Source organism: Malurus melanocephalus, unplaced genomic scaffold (genome assembly GCF_030028575.1).
Source record: "Malurus melanocephalus ecotype Western Australia unplaced genomic scaffold, MMel_1.1 scaffold_180, whole genome shotgun sequence".
NCBI lineage: Eukaryota > Metazoa > Chordata > Aves > Passeriformes > Maluridae > Malurus > Malurus melanocephalus.
The window spans coordinates 609,003-628,040 of record NW_026623412.1 but is presented as its reverse complement, the minus strand read 5'-3'; the positions used below and the strand labels follow the sequence as shown (position 1 = coordinate 628,040).

Here is a 19,038-nt window from a genome sequence, read left to right as displayed (position 1 = left end):
AAAGATTGCTTCCCTGCTCACACCTTCTATTTTTCAAGCCATCTTTCAGATTTGGTTGTATAGCATTTATCAAATGTGCTCTGTACCATGAACTTTTCTTTGTCACGAGACAATTACTTTAATTATAAATTATTTAAGGTAGTCCATTGAGATCACAAAAGCCTATTATAGCTGCATGCTCATATTGATGTGCTGTAGTTAAGACTGTGTCAGCATTTTCATTATAACTGTTTTCCAAGCTATGTAACTTGGATGTGCTAAAAAAAAATCTAGGCTGAAATTTGACATACAAAGGCTTAGCCAGAGAGTTAATTTATTCACTGGCAGCCTTGAATAAGAGATAGGAAATTGCTAGAGCCATAAATGACTTTATAGTAAAATGGCTGCCTAGAACACAGACAATTATGGCAAAAGCAAAAATTGTCTAATTCTTGAATATTTCTTTACTTGTCAGCTTTYATGTAGGACAGAGAATGTGAAGGATTTAATTACCTCATAAAGGTCTGTTTTCTTGGCAAGGTCTGAAATTGTAAGTGGACCCAAATTAATTCAGACTGCTTTATTTACCCAAAGGGAAAATAGATGTCCACCTGCTGCCTGTAAGAATGTCATCACTGTCTCAAGAAGAAGGTTGGTCTTTGATGGCAGCTGTAGGAAATCAGAGTTGTGCCCTTGGCTATGTGGGCTGCCTGTTTGTCTTGAGAAAGCCACTCGTGTTTGCTGCCCATCCTGAAACAGAGATGGTCATTCTTTGATATAGGTGTGCCATAAAGGTTGCAGTGTGTGCACTGTATTTCTAGATCATTGGTAAAAAAAATTTGATGAGATTGCAAGTTATTAAGGTCTGTARTTATTGTGACTGCAATTCAGTTCTGTACTCAAGCACTGTACTGTGCTGCGTGCAGTTTTTAAAGACCTCCATAAAGAAGTGTTCCTTGGTCAACATTGCATTCACGTTAGTTTGTCTGTACTTACAAATGCCTTTGGGCAACCCCTGGAGTAGAGGGATCTTKGACAGACGAACTACCTGTTGTTTAGGCAGTTGTCTTGAAATTTTAGTGACCCTTGGCAGAACTGTGCTGATACCTTTGTTAAAGCAATGGACTGACTTAAATTGGCCTGACCCTCTTTTTTAAATCTAGCCTAAACTGTAACTCATCATAAAATGAGAAAGCACRTGAGAGCATCTTTTATTTCTTTTGGTGACATGATAGAATTTATTAGGGCATGCTGGCTATGACTAACTGGGTCTGGTATTTCAAYTGTAAAGTTGTCTTCTAACAAGGTAATGCTGGCTCTAGCCTAGTAGTGCTGGAGAGCAAAGTTTTTCTACAGGTTGTTAAAACATCATATTAATTTACAAAATCTTAGTTTATACAGGAGCTATAAAACTAATGGAAATAATGCACCACCTTTCTTTTGCACTTAAATATTATTAAAAATAGGAAATGAAAATTTAACAGTGCATTAAAATAATGCTAAAATTTAGGCTGTGGAAAAAAAGTAATGGAGGAATGAATTTAAGCTGCCTCTGTTTTTAATTCAAGCCACTCAGGCAGTACAGCACACACAAGTTTGAGACAAGTAGGCAATCCTATTGCATTATATGAATGCAGTATCTAAGCACACAGGGTTATTGAGCAACCAACTTAATTTTTAATTTCCTTTCTTTCATTGGTTTGCATTTTAACACAGTTGTATTGAATTAGTTCTTAGGGTTTAGGTTTTTGATTGCCATTAGTTGGGTGTCATCAAAAGGGCCATAGCCCCTCACCACCACTGCCCCTTTGAATCCTTTAAGGAAGGATAACACTGGGTGCAATTAAATCTTTATGCCACTGAAACACTTTTTTCTGTTAGATACTTCAAAGAAGTAATATTCAGTGGGAACAGATTTTTCACTTAGTAATTGACAAAACAAGTATATATTTTTAAATGTTCTTATACAGTMGATCTAAAATCAGATGGTCAGTGAATATAGTGTAATTTAAAATAGTTAATAGCATGCTGTGAATCTGTTGAATGGACGTTTTTGAAGGGSAGCCATGAATCTGAGACAAAAATACAGGACTTGTGTTTTGTGATTGGAGTGCTGGCATGTTGAAAATTGCACATTAATATTTTATGGAGTATAACCAATTGAAAATGGTCTCTAAAGGTCATCTTTGATGACCATCTTTGATGCTGATGTGGTATGGAAATTTAGTGGACAAAGATTGATTATAGAAGTTCTTCACAAACAYGCAGTTGTCAGGTGTTTTTTTGGGCGCTGTAGTGGTATTATTGGATATAGATCTGTGGAATTATGGTTTGCTATACAGAGGTGTTCAGGTAGGTCAGGATTAGCCTAGTGCTCCCAGTTTTGCACCAACCAACACTAGCTCACTTATTGCATTATTCTGTGCTGCACCTCAGTTTCACTTGCACTTACCTTGTTAACAAACAACKTGGGTGTTGATGTTCTGCTGCTGTCCTGCCACATGATGAGTAGTATTGATGTCTTGTATCAAAACAAGGGGCTTTGGCAACTGAAAAGTTTCAGTGATTTTTCAGAAATAGAAAAGTCAGTTATTGTTTTTTGTCTCATTCTAACACCTGCTTAATTTATTATAGTCGAGGTAAAAAAGTACTTTTAATCCATTGGTGCTCTTCTTTGGAGCAGTGGCAGGAAAATAAGCTACTGATATTTTTAACTGGAGAGGGATCTGGGTGTTTTTCTCTGTTTCTCCAAATATGACTTGCAGGACTTAATGCTCCCCAAGTTCTAACTAGCAGTAAGGCATTAGTGTGCAGCAGTTTTACTTGGTGCTTTTTGAAATCCCCTCCTTTTTAGTTAGTAAATCAGCTGGAACTTTTCTCTAGGTTAAGCACTTCAAAGATTATCAAAATGATAGTTTACTCTATCATTTCATACACAGCAGAGATTAAKATCTAGCTTTAGTTGCTCTAAATTTGTGTCAGCACAATGAGGATAGTTTTCACCTCTGTTTTGCCTTTTAGGATGCTGGGACTCTTCATCCGTGGTATTGARGAAAACAGCAGATCGAGGCGTGATGGTCTTTTCTATGAAAATGAATGCATTGTGAAGATAAACCATGTGGACCTTACAGATAAAACCTTTGTACAGTAAGTGCTGGTTTACTGATACTTTTAACAAGTCACAATTTTATGCAGTGCTATGTTTAAGTGATTTGTTAAGGGATTAATACTTATTTCAGGTAAAATGCCTGTAAAATTGATGTGCGGCAGGAACTCTGTAATTTTCTTTCTGAAACCTCCAAATAAGGTGAAATTTGAGGAGTTTTAATGAACTTACTGTGCTTACTTAATAGCATTAAGTTTTGTAATTGCTGTTTTGCCTTTCTAGTTCTTCTGTTACTTTTACTGTATTGTATTTTTCCATATAAGACCTTTACAATGAGTCAACATCACAGCATGGTTTTTAATGTTCTTTTGCAAATGAAATAAGATTTTTTTCTTGTGCTGCAGCTTTTTTGAGCATTTAATTTTAAAAATAATTCTGCTACTGTCAAACTACGATTAGTTGAACTAAATGGTAAGTGTGACTTCTTATGACTTTTATAAAGTCTGTTGACATTTATTGTCTATCTCCAATATTTTTTAAGTAACAGGACGTTTTGATCATCTGTGAATTAATGTGACATTGTTGCACAAAAGAATAGCCTCTCAAACTTCACAGATATTTGCTGTAGTAATTAAATACTCATTTGTTTTTGCTTTTAATCCATATGTTTAGACAACTGGGCTATTGTAATATAACAAAAACCTATTGAGATGTCAAGGGAGCCAAGGCTTAACTTTCTAAACAGTAAACAGAATRTTCAAGACTTCTAGACTAAAATCAAATACATAATTTCACAGTTAGGAATAAATATTGTGAAAATAGGTTTTCATGAAACTAGAATAGTTCTGTAGCATAGGTATTCTTGTTTCTGAAACTGTGCTTTTTGCTTCATGATAGCTTTTCAGTTACAGCTTTCTGCATATTTGGCAGTAAGAGCACYCTTCTGTGATAAAGTACATGCCATATTCTTCCATCCATGGAAATTTGAAGGAAAATATACCAATTTTAGCAGAACGTAATTGTTGGTATCTTATTAAAGCATCTGTTGCCTCATTGAGCATTTTATAATGAAATTTCTCAAAGTAAGTTGGGCTTGAAGCAAAACCACTCTTTGCAAAATCATATGTGATCTTTTCTTCACAATGGGTAGTCTCCCCTGTGTTTTCCTCTGAATGTAACTAGATTTCCAGAGGCTTTCAGCCAGTCAGATGTTTGTGGAGTGGATGACTCTGTGTGTTTTTCAGTAAAATTACTAGATTTTTGAGCAATTCAAAATACTGCAGTAAACTTTCTAATTCTCTGTCGGGCCTTCCTTCAAAATGAAACATATACTTTCTAAAAGCCTGTGTGAAGTTTGGGGACTTGGAAGGACTGTTTACYGTAAGAGTTAGCTTAGAGAGACCAGTCTTGTTAGACTCTCTGTCACTGAGAGAGAGAAAAGTGATTTAACGGYGATTCAGAGCAGAGCCTAATTTTGTTGGTCAAAGTTTCCTCATGTTACAAAACCAAGAAGTGTGGTTGTGGTGGCGTTGTATCTGAGGAGAAAAAACACCGGTATTGASGGCTTAATGTCTGTTTAGGGACTTGGGGGAATGTTTTGGATGAGCCTATTCCCAAGTCTTGCATTGTTTTGCTGAACTGTTTTCCAAAATAGCCTTCTACATGGTCTCTCTTCCCTGGCTGTGGAGAAAGGCTAAAGGAGGGTGCTTTCCAGGYTGCAACTAATCTCCGTGAACATGCRCTTTAGTTTTCATCTGGCATGGCATAACTGTACTAACCTGACAGAAGTCCAAGTTACAGAAATCCARTAATTGTAAAAGATACAACAAAGTATTGTTCCAATGACTGTTGACCCAGAAATGGCAATCAGATTCTCCTTTGAGAGGAAAATCTGTTGGCTAGTTTCAAATTGACATTTCTTCGTAACCCTTGCAAAAGCTGTTTTAACACTTAGAAGAGACTGTTATATGCTGTCTCTTTCTAATTTCAGCAGATRCTTTTTAGTATTACTCCTGACAATTGCTTCTGCTGCAGCTGGAACRGCAGCAGCCTACTTTCTGTATTCCCATGTTTATAACAGCCATATATTGGGATGGTTGGTCTGCTTTTTCATTTGCTGCTAATCTATTAAATTACRTTCTGTTGTGCTGCAGAGTTTCTAACACCTCTCTTAACTGACTCCCTTCTTTCTTTAAAGTATGCAGTTGGGGTTTCAATAAATATAAATTTCTCCATTCATTATTTTTTCTCTTTGAAGTGCAGCCAGCTATTTTGCCCCCGAAGACTGCATTTAGACTTTCCCATAGGACGTCTAGAGTTATTTCCACTAATTTTTGTTTGAAGGGGATCTTATGTTTTCTCTTGCATATATTTAAATATTAATCTTTTGAAACTGAGTTATTAAATTACCTTGTAACATATGACCAAATGACTGCTTGCAACGATGAAGATGGGGTGTGAAAGAAACCCAGTTAAGATTTTACATCCTTATGCTGGAAGCATGCCATGGTTTCTACCATCAGGGTAAGGCCTGTTGTTGAGAACTTTTACAGGCTGTAGGTGAACAGATAACCTATAAGCTCTGCAGACACACTGAGGCACAGTCTGTTAGAGCTCTGAAACCCTGAACCCTTGAGGGTGATGCTGAAAGAATGCCTTCATACAACATGCTCCCTGCTWACTTTCTTTTCCAAGTTTGAGGTTTCTCTCTGGCGACGTCTCCAAAGAATGAACGTTGCTATTCTGACTCTTGGTGCTCGTACACTCAGTGTGGCAAAGATGGTTCTTTCCCACAGGAAGACTGACCCCTGACTTTAATGTCTTCATGCTACAGAAAACCCTCTTGAAAGAGCCTCTCCTTTCCACCACCTACAGCTGCAAGGTGGAGGTACTGTGCAGCTCTGTTCATCTGGGAAAGCATTASGTGTATTTTCAAGACATTTATATTTGCAATGGCTTCCTTCCTGTGTCAGTGTAAAAAAAAAAAAAAAAATTCAAAAGTACCTTCAATATTTTACATAACTGAATGTAAGTCCAAAGCCAGAACTTCAGCAAAATACTGTCTGAGACTGACAAACACGCTAGAGAAAGATGGAAGATAAGTTACAATGTTCTTAGAAGGACTCCATGATTTATTTAAAATGTAATGTAGCCGTTACTTCCCCTCTTGCCCCAATTGAGCTAAGCAGAGGTTTTCAATTTTTAATTCTCAAGATGTGCTTCAGCTACTGCTTCTGTTTGTACTTAAGTGGTCTTCTTCAGTATGGAAGAGAATCAGTCCACTTCAACAGAACGTAGGAGAGGAAAGCGTAGGAAGAGGGAAGTCTCCTTTGTTGCTTTAGAATTCAARGTTTGTAACATGGCTTGATTGACCGAATCTATGGGTTATTTAAAATCCAGGGAAGGCTTCATGAACGATTCTTTTGGCCAGCTTATCTGAATTGCCTTATGACACATGGGAATCTGAGCACGGTTTCATTGCCATGTTATCAGTTCACAGAATCATAGAATGGTTTAGGTTGGAAAGGTCATTAAAGATCTTCTGGCTCCCCACAGGCATGGACAGGGATGTTGCCCACTAGGTCAGGTTGTCCTGGGCCCCATCCAGTGTTCCCAGGCAATGTTCAAGGSCAGGCTGGATGGGRCATSTACAGCTTCTCTGGRCAACTTGTTGAAGTACCTCATAACCCTCTGAGTAAAGAATTTCTTCCTAATGTCTGATGTGAATCTCTCTATCTCTCTTAGTTTAAAACTCTTCTTTTGTTCCTGTCACTATGGAGGGGAGTAGTTTCATTAAATGCTCTGTCACAGTTTCTGGGGTTGCATTTGAGCTCATCTGTAAAGACATTGGTGCTGTAAGTCTGCATAGCCACTTAGCACAAGGTTACTGCTTGAAAGAYGTGAGTAATAGTAATGAGTAATAGCAACCCATTTATTTATCCATTTATGTAGAAACAGGAACTGTTTCATCTTTTGATCACCTATTTTTTTTCTAATATCTATGTATCCCATACCCTCATCCTATTTTATTGCTGTGGAATCAGCCAGCAGTGGCATTAGGGATTACAAAGAAATCTGAGGAGCAATTACAGTGAACTTGGAAAAAATGGAAAGTTGAGCTTGCTTGTACTTGATGTATTCACCAGAACAATTGGTGAGGAATGCTTAATGTGCCTCTATGCCAGCAAGAAAGCGTGTTACAGACAAGCACTTGAAAACAATAGCAAGCTGTAACTTCTGCAGTCTTTTGATGAGCTTTTGCCATCAGAACTTCCCTTCCTTTCCTGCATGAAGAATCGTGTTCATTAATTTATTCTGGAATTTCAGAAATTTCATAAATTCCTAATTTATTATGAATTTCAGCAAACATGCTGCTCCTGTTTGAAATGTAAGGAAATGCTGTAGTTTTGAAATATTATTTCATGTGTACTTTTCTAAAAAAAGGACCCTGTAGATGTGAAGATAAGAAAAGTTTTCATCTTATTTTCTGTAAACAAGTTCAGATTTTGCCCAGATTTTCTGGTTTGTTGCGTAAATTTTCATGCCTTTCTTTTGAAGGGCTCAGGAYATCTTCCGTCAGGCAATGAAATTTCAAAGTGTCATCTTGGAAGTCCTTCCTCCATATAATCGGGAAAAATATGAGAAGTCTGCTATTGCTCCTCTTTGTATTCTGAATAATGAAGAAGGAGTGACAAAAACAAAAATTCCACCTCCTCTTCATCCAAAACCTGCTGTGAAAATGATTAATCTTTCTGGAGCAAGCTTGGAGTCAGGTGTACAGGGAACACTGCAACAAGCTAAGAGCCCCAACCTCCCACGACTGGGTAGAAAGCCATCTTCTCCCTCACTGTCTCCCCTTATGGGCTTTGGCAATAAGAAAAATGCAAAGAAAATAAAGATAGACCTCAAAAAAGGTAAGTCTTTTGAGGTGGTATGATTAATTCTGTATCGTATTCTCTATAGTGATACCTTAACTTTTAATTTAACTAGCAATATTAAAATTACAAGCAAGTTATTTACCATTTAAAAGTTCTAAAACCTTCAAAAGATATAGAAATGTTTACAGTAATTTTTTCCATAGTGGGCTTTCTYGTAAATTTTGGATATGTTATCCAGATCTACTGATTCTTAAGACATCTCTGTTACTGACTGTTGTAGCAACTCCATTAGCAACAAGTGATTTTAAGAGCTACTTCAGTCTTTTTGCAAGTATAGAATAAAAGTTTGAACTRTTTGCTGGTGACCTCTATTATTTTATTCAATCTGCTATTTGACCACAACACTGTTATGACATTCTTTTAAATATATGTTTAAAAATATACTCAGCTCTCTTTCATGTTTTCCAAGAGCTCCACTAAACATTTACCTGTCCTTTCCTTTTTTATTTTTTGCAAACCTGATTTTTTTTCTGTCATATCTATTCAGCTCTCAGGAGGCCAAATTTGTGTGTAAATCTTTAATTGCTGCTCCATGCAGCTGTCTGTCTTTGAAGGGTATACCAGGTTTAGGAACATGTAGTAAAATGTGCATAAGCAGATTTGAATTAGCATTTGTATTTTCTAGTTAATTTCTGTCTCTGATTTGGCTAAGAGTTAAATTTGATCCTAGAAGTGGCCCCTTTGAAAACTGTAACTTTATTCTATTAACACATTGTGAATGTAATCAAGATCTCATTTCTTAATTTCTGTTGTTTCTCTGTTTGAATCACTCATTTTTGCTTGTGAACTCTTCAGCTTTGTGTTAACAAAACCTWCTTCAGAATTTTGCTGTTCTAGATCTCATTTTTTGATTTTGAAACATTTATATTTTTTAGAGATTATGCCAATGTGATACTGATGCGATACCTTTGAAAACTAACACATGGGTAGTAACACTAGTCAATATTAAAAGATTTCTATGGGTTCTGCTATTCCTGGTGATTTTAGTGGTTTGTAAGCAATACCTGCTAGTATTTTCTGTACTCCCTAATTATTTGTTGTATCTGTTAACACTTGATAACTGTGTTATTTCCAAGCAGAAAACACTTCACTAATGGAAGCTTGGAAATACCACTTTATCCTTTCTGAATGTACATCATCAGTCTTTGTATTCAAATCATGTGATATTTTCCCCGTTTACCAACTTTGAATAAAACCTGCTAAATTATATTTATGCTYATAAATAAACAATCCAATTGCTCTCATTCTATGAAAGATGATTGACATTAATGTGAAGACTAATCTTGAAATTACCTAAAGAAAAGATAATTGCTTTAAAAAGAGTTCTTGCTTGTTTTTTAATATTGTGTGCTTACCAAAAGTATTTTAATCTGTACCTATTGTAGGAGGATTTGGGTATGTGTTTGGACATTGATAGACTTCTCCTAGACCATGAGGAAAATTGGCTCATGTTTACAGCTTTTTGTTTGCTTTATTTTTTAAGAGTTAATCTGAATGAGTCTTTGGGATATCTTGCTGACGTTGTTTGCTTACTTACAGTGATCATCATTTACGTGTTGAAATTCATGTTGTGAGTTCTTTATCTGACACTCTAGGTCCAGAAGGACTTGGTTTCACCGTTGTTACCAGAGACTCTTCAGTGCATGGTCCTGGTCCAATCTTTGTGAAGAATATTTTACCAAAAGGTGCAGCAGTAAAAGATGGTCGTTTGCAGTCAGGAGACAGAATCCTGGAGGTTAGGATAAACATGCATTGTGTTTGCATTGCTGAAAACCGATTACTAGTTTKGTCATAAATCTTTTATTTCCTCATACATATTATTGATGTATGGAACTACAGTTCTTGCCCTTGGTTTAAAAAAAAATCACTCTCACAGCTTCTGTGCCACTGGTTTGTCAACAGGTGTTTTAATCCATGAGGTGGAAAAGCTATTTTTTTCACAAGGGTCCATGGGGTGTTTGAACAAGGGGAACCCATAAGRTCTTGGTTTTCAAAGCAGATAAATGTGTTGGTTTAGGAGCAAAACATGTCTTGCCTCTTCAGCGACATCCAAAAAACTCCAGGTAATATCAAGCTGTTCAAGTGTTCATTTTAAGGCAGTTTTTTCCAAATTGATCTGTTTAAAATTTTCGGCTATCTTGTGATTTACAATCATATTATCTAATGGGTTAGTTCTACTTACTAACCTCAAAAAGCTCTAAGGTAAACTATTTAATACTAAGGTCTTGTTTCTGCACTTTTAATCTTCAAAGTGCTTTACAAACTAATTAAACCTCACAAACCCCCTGCAASGTGGGTAAGTACTACAGAGTTGCTTTAACAGATGGTGAAAATGAGGAGGAAAAAGGTTAAATAATTTGTGCCGGGCCAGATGGGGAAGATGGTGTGGGAGCTGCTGCTAATTTTTCTTTGCTCTCAGTTACTGAATGACGCCTGTGCTAGGTGAGTGGAACCCAGTAAACCTGATAAAAATGTCATWCTCAGAGATATGACATCCTCTGTTCCTTCGTGTCTGGTAGGTGAATGGACGGGACATCACSGGCAGGACCCAGGAAGAGCTTGTAGCTATGCTGAGGAGCACAAAGCAAGGGGAAACAGTCTGTCTGATTGTGGCTCGTCAGGAGGAGGCCTTTCTACCTCGAGAGCTGGTAAACTTGTTATTCTTTCCCAAAGAGTGATTTTGAAACAATTCCATGTCGTAAAACTAGCCCAAGAAATAGAAATGAACTKCTGTCGGCTGAGGAAGCCAGCAGAAGGGTGTCRTGTAAGGTTTRTTTCTGAAGAGCTTTTATGGTTACYTTTGATTTTGAGGGATATCTGATTTTTATCTACTTTAGATGGAATTCCACACAATCTGATTTTTCATCCCCAAAAATGACAGCATAAGCATAACTCACAGGGGAATGCTGTAAATTAATTTTGTGTGAGGTCAAGCATAACTAAAAATGGGTTATTCTCTTTCAGAAAAGCAACAAGCTTTAAACTAGAAATTTACAGTCCATGTAATGAGTCTGCAGCTTATCAATAACAAACTCGTGAGGCTGGCTATCCCCAGGAGATGTCTCCTAAGCCAGGTGCCCAACTGCAGGAGTGGTGAGGAATAGAATTCCAGGGCTCCTGTCATTAATTTTGGAAACAAGCTTTTGCTTGGCTGCTAGCCTTTGACTTAATAGGCTTTTGCTCGTCTTTGTTCCATCCCAAGTGCTTAATTTTCACTTTTTTTTATTAACACTGGCGTGCAACTGTGTTCTCTTTTCTCTCACCTAGGCAGAGGCCTGCATCAGTGTAAAAGTGTTATCTGATACATGCTTATTTCCCCTCAGAGAAGGTCATCTCTTTGGTTGCCTCTTCCTTATCTTGATTGATGGCTATACTTGACCTTTCATTAAGTCCTCAGGATCAGGGAAGGACAGCATTTCCTGCTTTTGTCTCATTTTATCTCCTTCAAAGAACACAAACCGCCTTCATCCTTTCCTTAAGATTCTTTTCCTTTAGACTGTTGTCACGATCTTTTACAGAAATCCTCCATTATGTTTCCTCACAAAACATTGCTGACAGTTTTCCTCCTGTTTCCTTGTTACCAGTTGGACCTTACTGAGGTCAGGGTTGCCTATGGTAGGRTAGGAAGCTGGAGGGGAATTCAGGTTCTCTCATGTGAGAACCCTTCTTTCCCTTCTTTCCCTTTTACCACTGGTGCCCATGTTTTCTTGTAGTAGAGCAGCTGTGAAGTGTCATAGCAAAACTATTTTTGTTTTCATTTTTCTCTTTTATTGTGTATAAAGGAGTATAATGGCAGTGTTCAGCCTTTTAATTGGGCATTTGYTGTCAGCAATTCCCAAAGCATCAAAGTTGGTCATTGCATTGCTCTGCTGAGTAAGCCCTGAGCTGTAGAGTCAGTGTCTGTATGGATCAGAGGGAAATTTCTGAGTYTTAAAGCGCTAAACTACCTATTCTATGTAGAATTTCTTTTCATCCACTAGCTCTTACAAATAAGAGCTTATTTTTTGAAAAAGCTACCCACCAACAGTGTTTTCATGGGTTTTTTTTGAGTTAGAAAGCTTATTGCTTTGAGAATGTACTTTGTTAAAAAAGTGTGCATTCTTCTCTCTCCTGTTCCCCCAACATTATACATTGTTATGTATTGTCACAGTACAAATTCTGCTGGAAATCACTGTCACAGTGTGGGCATAAAAGACTGGAAGAATCTAAAAGCTATTTATAATTTTTACATGCCACAGTTGTGTGATATTAAATTCTAGTCTCTCCAGCAAGGATTAACTACCTTTCAAAAGGTGATTTACTTATGACTGGCATGATTGAAATCCAGGAAGTAGCCACATTTATCCTGCTGGCTTGACCTTCGCTTAGATTGCTTTGTCTGTGAAAGAATGATGCACAACTGATGGCTGTCACTGGAACAGTGATGATATGGGAATTCTAATACTGCTCTATGTTTCTTGTTATCTCAAGTACAACATAATACAAATTTTGAATTACTGAAATACATTAGATAAATCTATGGAACCAGCCCATCTAAATTAAAAAGCCCTTCAGCAACATCTGGTAGCTCACAGTGAAAGTGAGAGTTACCATACCACTAAGCTACCAGATGTTGATGCTAACATGATGCTTGTTAGAATTCATGAGATGTCTGAGAGTAGTCTCAACAAAGATTAAAAAAAAACAAATTAAAATTGGTTTAGCTTTTTTTGTTTGGTTTCAGCTTTAGCCATGATATTACATTGGACTAATCCTCTTCTACCTCAAAAGTTACAGTACTGTTTTGATCAAAGAGGAGGAAAATGCCAGCACTTCAAATGTTTGTTTTTGGAAGGAAAGGCACTGGATAATCCAATGTTTTTCAAGGACAGCTGTAAGTGAATGCCCTGTCTGCATAGCATGCATGCAGAATTTACCTGAATACTTGAGGATTTTGTTAATGCCTGGCAATAATATTATAATTGCTTTATAATAGACTGGTTCTTGCTTTGAGCAGTTCTCCAGGGACTGTAATCTGAGATGGTTTCTTTAGWTTCCCTGTTACCTGTTGAAAGGAAAAGGAGAAGGGCCAGCTAGTAAATGTGCCCATTCTCCACAGCTTCCTGTGGCAAAGATGCATCTGGAAGCTGGGCCCACCAGAAACCATGCACAAAACCACTTTTGAGCATGTGGCTCTACTAGAACTGGGGTTTTATGTGGATTTGCTGAAGAGAATTTGATAACTGCATGGGCACAAAGCAAATAATGTAATGAAGTCACACTGGGTGGCATTTGGTTGCGTAGRTCCATCATAATATAATTTGACTTTACCTTGTAGTAAAGCTGYGGCTTGGAGAAAGCTTGGTCTCACRGATATTTTTCTTCAGTAAGATAGATGGGAGCAGAGTTTGGATGTTTTTTTACTGTGACYTATGCTTATAAATTGCTAGCAAAAAGAAAAATATATTCAGAGTAGGAAGCCTTTGCCGCAGCATCTGAGATGTGATATGGGKGTGGATGAATCAGTGTTGCAAACAGGCATTATTAAATTATAGGGAACTGGGACTTTGGTTACACTGGCCCATGCAACATCTGGGAGTTATACAGTTGCAGTGTTTGTACRTAATGAGGGGAAAGAATTGAAAACCCAATATTTGTAGCGTTGTTACTCCTTAAAAAAAAAAGGAGGCCCTAATGAGATTTTTTTTATATATTGGAAGAGATCAGTGAAGTAGAATTTGGACCAACAACAGGCTGTCCTCCTTATTATCCAGTTAGCCAAATGTTCCCAGTAATCCATGCCAGCTGTTGACAATGTAGAAGCTAAGTAAGGAGCWGATTCCAAAACTCTGGGGGGAAGATCTTGATTCACTTAATTACCAMTGTCTACAGAGTGGCCAGTGATTAGTGTGTTCTTTAAGGTGCATTTGTGTTTTAAACCATRTAACACTCTTTTCTAAAGGATAGTGACTATTACAGAAAGAAACTGGTTTTACTGAACGGTGTTATATTTTCCAGCTCTTCTCAAAGTAAATAGAATGCACATCAAACTGTGGATATCATTCTGTTGTGTTTTGGAAATACAGTATTTTGATCATGTGTATCTGTTTCATCATGTTTTTTCTCTAGGGTAAATGTGTGGTCTGAAAGTGCGATTTCTTTTAATAATGATGTAAAAATAACTTACCTCCCCTTCTCTTTCTTTATCCCTGCATTGGTAAAACAAGACAAACTACTTGAATGAGAACAGCTATGGTGTGACCCATTTTGTGCTGTGATCCTGTGCTGTTTTTYATTCTGTATGATGCTCATATGCAGAAGAATGTGACTGCTCTGAAATTGCCAGAAATAGTATAGCATCAAAAATATTTGCRTGCATTTTTCTGTAAATTAGAGCACATACATTGTAATTTTTGCATACGCTTTATTTTTTGTTATAAAGATCTCTTTGACTTACCAGTTGCAACTGTAATTGCTCTTTCTGTGGTTTTTGGGCATATTAACTGATCCCTGAGGAATKGGGGGGTGACAGGAAACAAACCATCATTTTTATAACAATAGCTAAATGAACAACAATGTACTGTACGTTGTCTTGGTCTTTACACCTTTTTTTACACATGTATTGTACAGGATTGAAGGAAACAGGATGAGTGGCAAGTTCAATTAAACATTTTTTTCTACTTACCATGTGATTAACTTTCATGTTTTAGTGTTCCCCTTGTTAATTTCTTCCACTGCCTTGAACTTATATGCCTGAAGGAAAATCAGTTGGCCTATTTGTTTTTAATATTCAAAGCTTAATTTCTATTACTTCCTTTTAATTGTTGCTTGCCTCTTTATGTGTAGGAAATAATAGGTGAAATTACAGCCTAGACTTAACCACTTTTGCACATGTTTTTGTAGGACAAAACAGTGGTTCTARTGCTCAATTCTCCAGACAAATAATTTCAGCCAGAAAGTGATTCCAGCAAGTACCATTTCCCTGTTGTGTTACTTCTGTACTAAGGGAGATGAATTGGATAGGGAAAAAAAGAAGTAAATACTGAATTTTAATAGCATATACAAGAAGGRCTTCTTGAATTGTTCTGTGTAATGRAGTCAAGGAGATTGTGAGTGCATGTGACACTTTTCACCATTTTAAAACTATGTGGATTTTAAATATCCAGGAAGTTTTGAAGGAAACTTTATTTTTGGACCTATTTTCTTTATCTGTAATAGTTGAAAAGTGAGTGTAGGTTGTGTCTACACAAATGTACATTTTTAAAGAGMAAACACTGTGTAGTGCAGTCCCTCAAAGGTTTTCTGCTTACATGTTTCAGAAGATGATCCATTATGTCTTTGAGTGATGGAAACTCTGCTTTGAGGTTCATTGAATTGTTACTTTGCTCTTTACATAAGTCAGTGAGAGATCACTGTTAAGAAGGAATGYGACAATCTTTCCTGTCACACTGAATAGTATCTCTTTATCCAGGGTTTGGGTGGGACTCCCTAAATCACCAAAGGGGAATAAACTGCTTGATAACTCATGTAGCTAAAAAGTGGGGTGTTTTTTTGTTGTTTTTTTTTTTGTTTTTGTTTTTTTGAGCTCTCCTGTGCAGTGAAGTACCCACAAAGGTAGCAGCGCAGCAAATGTGATTTTCCATCTAATAGCAGTTGTCAGCCTTTTGGAGGCAGCAGAGATCTTACTGCCTCTGGTCTACTCCTGCTTTCTCTGTCAAGCCCATCAAAGTGTTGTTTTCCAGCAATGATTTGCCTTTCAGATCCCACTGTTCTTRTATTCCAGCAAATATGAGGAACCTTAAGAGGATGGTCTGAAAGACCTGCTCATGGCACTTATTGCCTGCAATAACCTCTGRTGGTGCTCTGGCTGCTGGTAAAGAAAATGTTAGAGAGGATACAAGCAGAGAAAAGCATAATATTACTTGTACTTATGAGATAATGTGTTTGTAGGATGTATTATGCCCGAAATTCCTAGGTTTAGAAAATCCTACCTCAGAACATTGGGGAATGAAACCTGCTTATTTGAAAATATCAGTCTTAGCTCKGATGTTRCCCAAAATTGTTTGGAGCCCACTTTAATTTATGAAATCATAAGTATGCGGGAATCAGAATAAAGGCATATAAAATCTGATCTTAACAGAAATTGACTCTTCATATCTTTTARATGCATTTGCCCAGATCTACAATATTTGCATTTAATAAAATGAAAGTATTTGGGCAATTTTTAAATCCTGCTAACAAATGTGGTGCTTTGTCATTTACAAGGGTCACCAGTTTTATTCTATATACCAAATGAACATTTCTAAAATCTTTCTGTCTTAGAATACATGAAAAAGGTTCTCCTAGGCTGACTTAATGTAAAACAGATGCATGTGGCGTTTGAAGTAGACATGAAAGAATTATACCCTGCTTATTGCTTTGTTTACCATCCCTTTAAAACAGYAACCAGTAAAATGAGTAAAGAGTTGGATTTGTACATCACAGTGTTGTGACCTGTKTGCCTGGAATGTATTCTGAAATGATACAGTAGCAACCCAAATTCACCCTGAAAATATCATGCCGTGTTCCATCTTGATGTGTGATAAGATTTTAGGCTCTRGGTGCCGAGGTGTATTAACTGCACAAGGCTGCAGCTCAGTGGGGTGCATAAGCACAYGGCTTACCCCCTATGTGGGCTGAAAATGGGTGTTTTCACAGTGAGGTTGACTTTGATTGAGGACTGAACTAGTTAACTTTTCTCCCTCTGTTTCCTACAGTTATGTGGCTTAAAAGGTTAAGTGAGACTGCATTTTTAAAAGCTGAAGAGCAATGCAGACCAAATTACAAATACAAGACTTTTACAAAGGCACACCATTTCCTTGGTGGGTTCTCAAATAGGCATGTCAAGCAAACTGGAGAATCTCCATTTTTCTGAAGTGCATTGTATCTGCCTTGGATGAAGAGCTGAATCTAGTTTTGTCAGTTTTCAAAGCTATAATTCCAGGGACTCTACATCGTTCAAACCAGACACATTCTATCTAATAYCACACAAATTTGTAGTGTACTGTGTTAATGTTAAAATTATCCAAGTACAGTATAAWGTATCTCCATGGATCTGCTATTGTCTTTCTTGTCTTAGCAGGGTGTGCCATTAGTGACCATTTAGTTTTTATTGCACTATGGAGTACAAATAATTTTTAAGAAGCCAATATGAAAGCATCAGAAATGCTAAAGATGAATACATGYAGCGATGACTGCATTATTTGCTAGATTGTGACAGCACTGCAACATTGTATTTCCTTTGAGTATTACTTTCAAGAGTGTTAMAATGTATCTATTGCAAAATAAAGTGCAGATTTTACAGTGACTGAATGACTGAACTATCAGCTAAGTATTTCTTAATCGTGGCTAAGTGCTTGGAAAGAACATTGAGCATGATACAAATAAAAGGACATCTTCTTTCTAAGCTTTTCTGCCAGTAATAGTTGTATGGTGCTGCAATTTAAATATTTTTATCAGAAAGTAATTGCAAAAGCATGCAAATGTCGTATTTCCTTCATAAACCTTTGAAAATAACCCTSCTGGGTCTTTTCCCTTTTGCTGTCAGCTCTGAATGGCACCCGAGGGACCTGACATCTCTTATCAGAAATGAGCAGCCAGGCAAGGGGCAGTCAGCATATTGAGAGGCCATAATAGTGTGTTGGTCAAGGGCACCAGACAGGTACTGAAAGGTCTCTTGTTGTGTTAAACAAATGCTATTTCCTTCCTGCCTAAGTGAGAGCTAATTTTTTTGGTAAGCTTCTCTTTTGGCAAAAAACACAATAAGGATATATAAGGCAACCTTTCCCGTGCATTAGATTATCATAAATCCACGGATTAAAAGTGCTATGGTCAATGAGAACAGACATTGTAAGATTAAATAAAAGGACTAATTGAAAGTGGCATCACGTGGTAGACAGAGGATTGATACAATATTGTGTACATATAAACATGAACTAAGTAGAAAGTARAAGGATGAAATGCTTTTTTCAAAGTACTTTTTTCAAAGGATATAGTTCTGATTTTACTGGCCTGGTGACTGAACAGATTTTGTGTATTGTAGGAGAAGGCTAAAACTATATTCTCTGTGATCTTTAAAATACTGAGAACCTACTGATGAGACCAATAAGGTTTTAGATTATTTTTAATAATCCTTTATTATAATATTTTAATTAAGAAATTGGAGAGCTGAGGTATAGATGTGATTCTAAAAATTAAAATCATTGGCAGAAGATTAATTAAATGTATCCTGACTCCCTTAATACAGGTTTTCAGTCTGCATTGTCAAATGTTATTTAGTACTGTGTTATTAGGGCTTTCTGCTTTCATATCTAGCAAATTCTATATTCTCTCACCTTCATACAAACTCAGTTGAATTTTTCTGGCTGTTTCTGGTGACTCAGTAAATGTCAGAATTGATTTTCCAGAAGTTGCATGCAGGTGTATTGGTAGCTTAAAACATTCCTGTCCTGATTTCCCTTGTGATTTCCCTTTCCTGTTTGGTTGTTTGCTCTGTCCTGTTTAACCACTGACTCTGGACAGCAAGCAAAAAGTTTTCCTCTTATACAACTTCTGTCTGCTCCCTTCTGGTCCAGGAGAGACATAGGAGATCTTTGTCTTCCCAAGCAATTGAGAGAGTTTGGGAGCCTAGAACGCTGGATGGTGTGACCAGGAAGGAGCTTGGAGCAGGAGCTGAGGCTGGCAGACTCCTAATAAATATTAGAGAACAAACATCACAGGCTGCAGAGATGTGCAAGGGGACTGTTCAGAGCTTGCTGCAGCTACAGAAGCTATTGAAAGCTGACAGRCTAAGATTCAGCAAAGCTGAAGGAAGGACCTGCCCAACAAGGATGAAGTGAACAGTGGAAACTAATTCTTGAAGTGTTGAGTAGAGACTGATTCTTGAAGTGTTGGGTTTCTTTTCAGTTTCATGTTGGAGTTTTTTGGTTGTGGACTGTTTGTTTTGTTGTAACTTCAACCTGTCTGTCTGTTGAGTAAATCTTATTCATACTTAAGAGT

The 19,038-nt window shown here is 37.1% G+C and overlaps 1 protein-coding gene across 1 annotated transcript in view; it reads left to right on the top strand.

Moving 5' to 3' along the window:
* PARD3B (par-3 family cell polarity regulator beta) overlaps positions 1 to 19,038 on the top strand; it is a 391,507-nt gene that overhangs the window by 168,099 nt on the left and 204,370 nt on the right. Inside the window, exons 7-10 of the mRNA XM_057372886.1 lie at positions 3,001 to 3,126; positions 7,643 to 7,998; positions 9,618 to 9,757; positions 10,542 to 10,670. Coding sequence (XP_057228869.1) covers positions 3,001 to 3,126; positions 7,643 to 7,998; positions 9,618 to 9,757; positions 10,542 to 10,670 — 751 coding nt within the window. The remainder of the gene's footprint in view (positions 1 to 3,000; positions 3,127 to 7,642; positions 7,999 to 9,617; positions 9,758 to 10,541; positions 10,671 to 19,038) is intronic.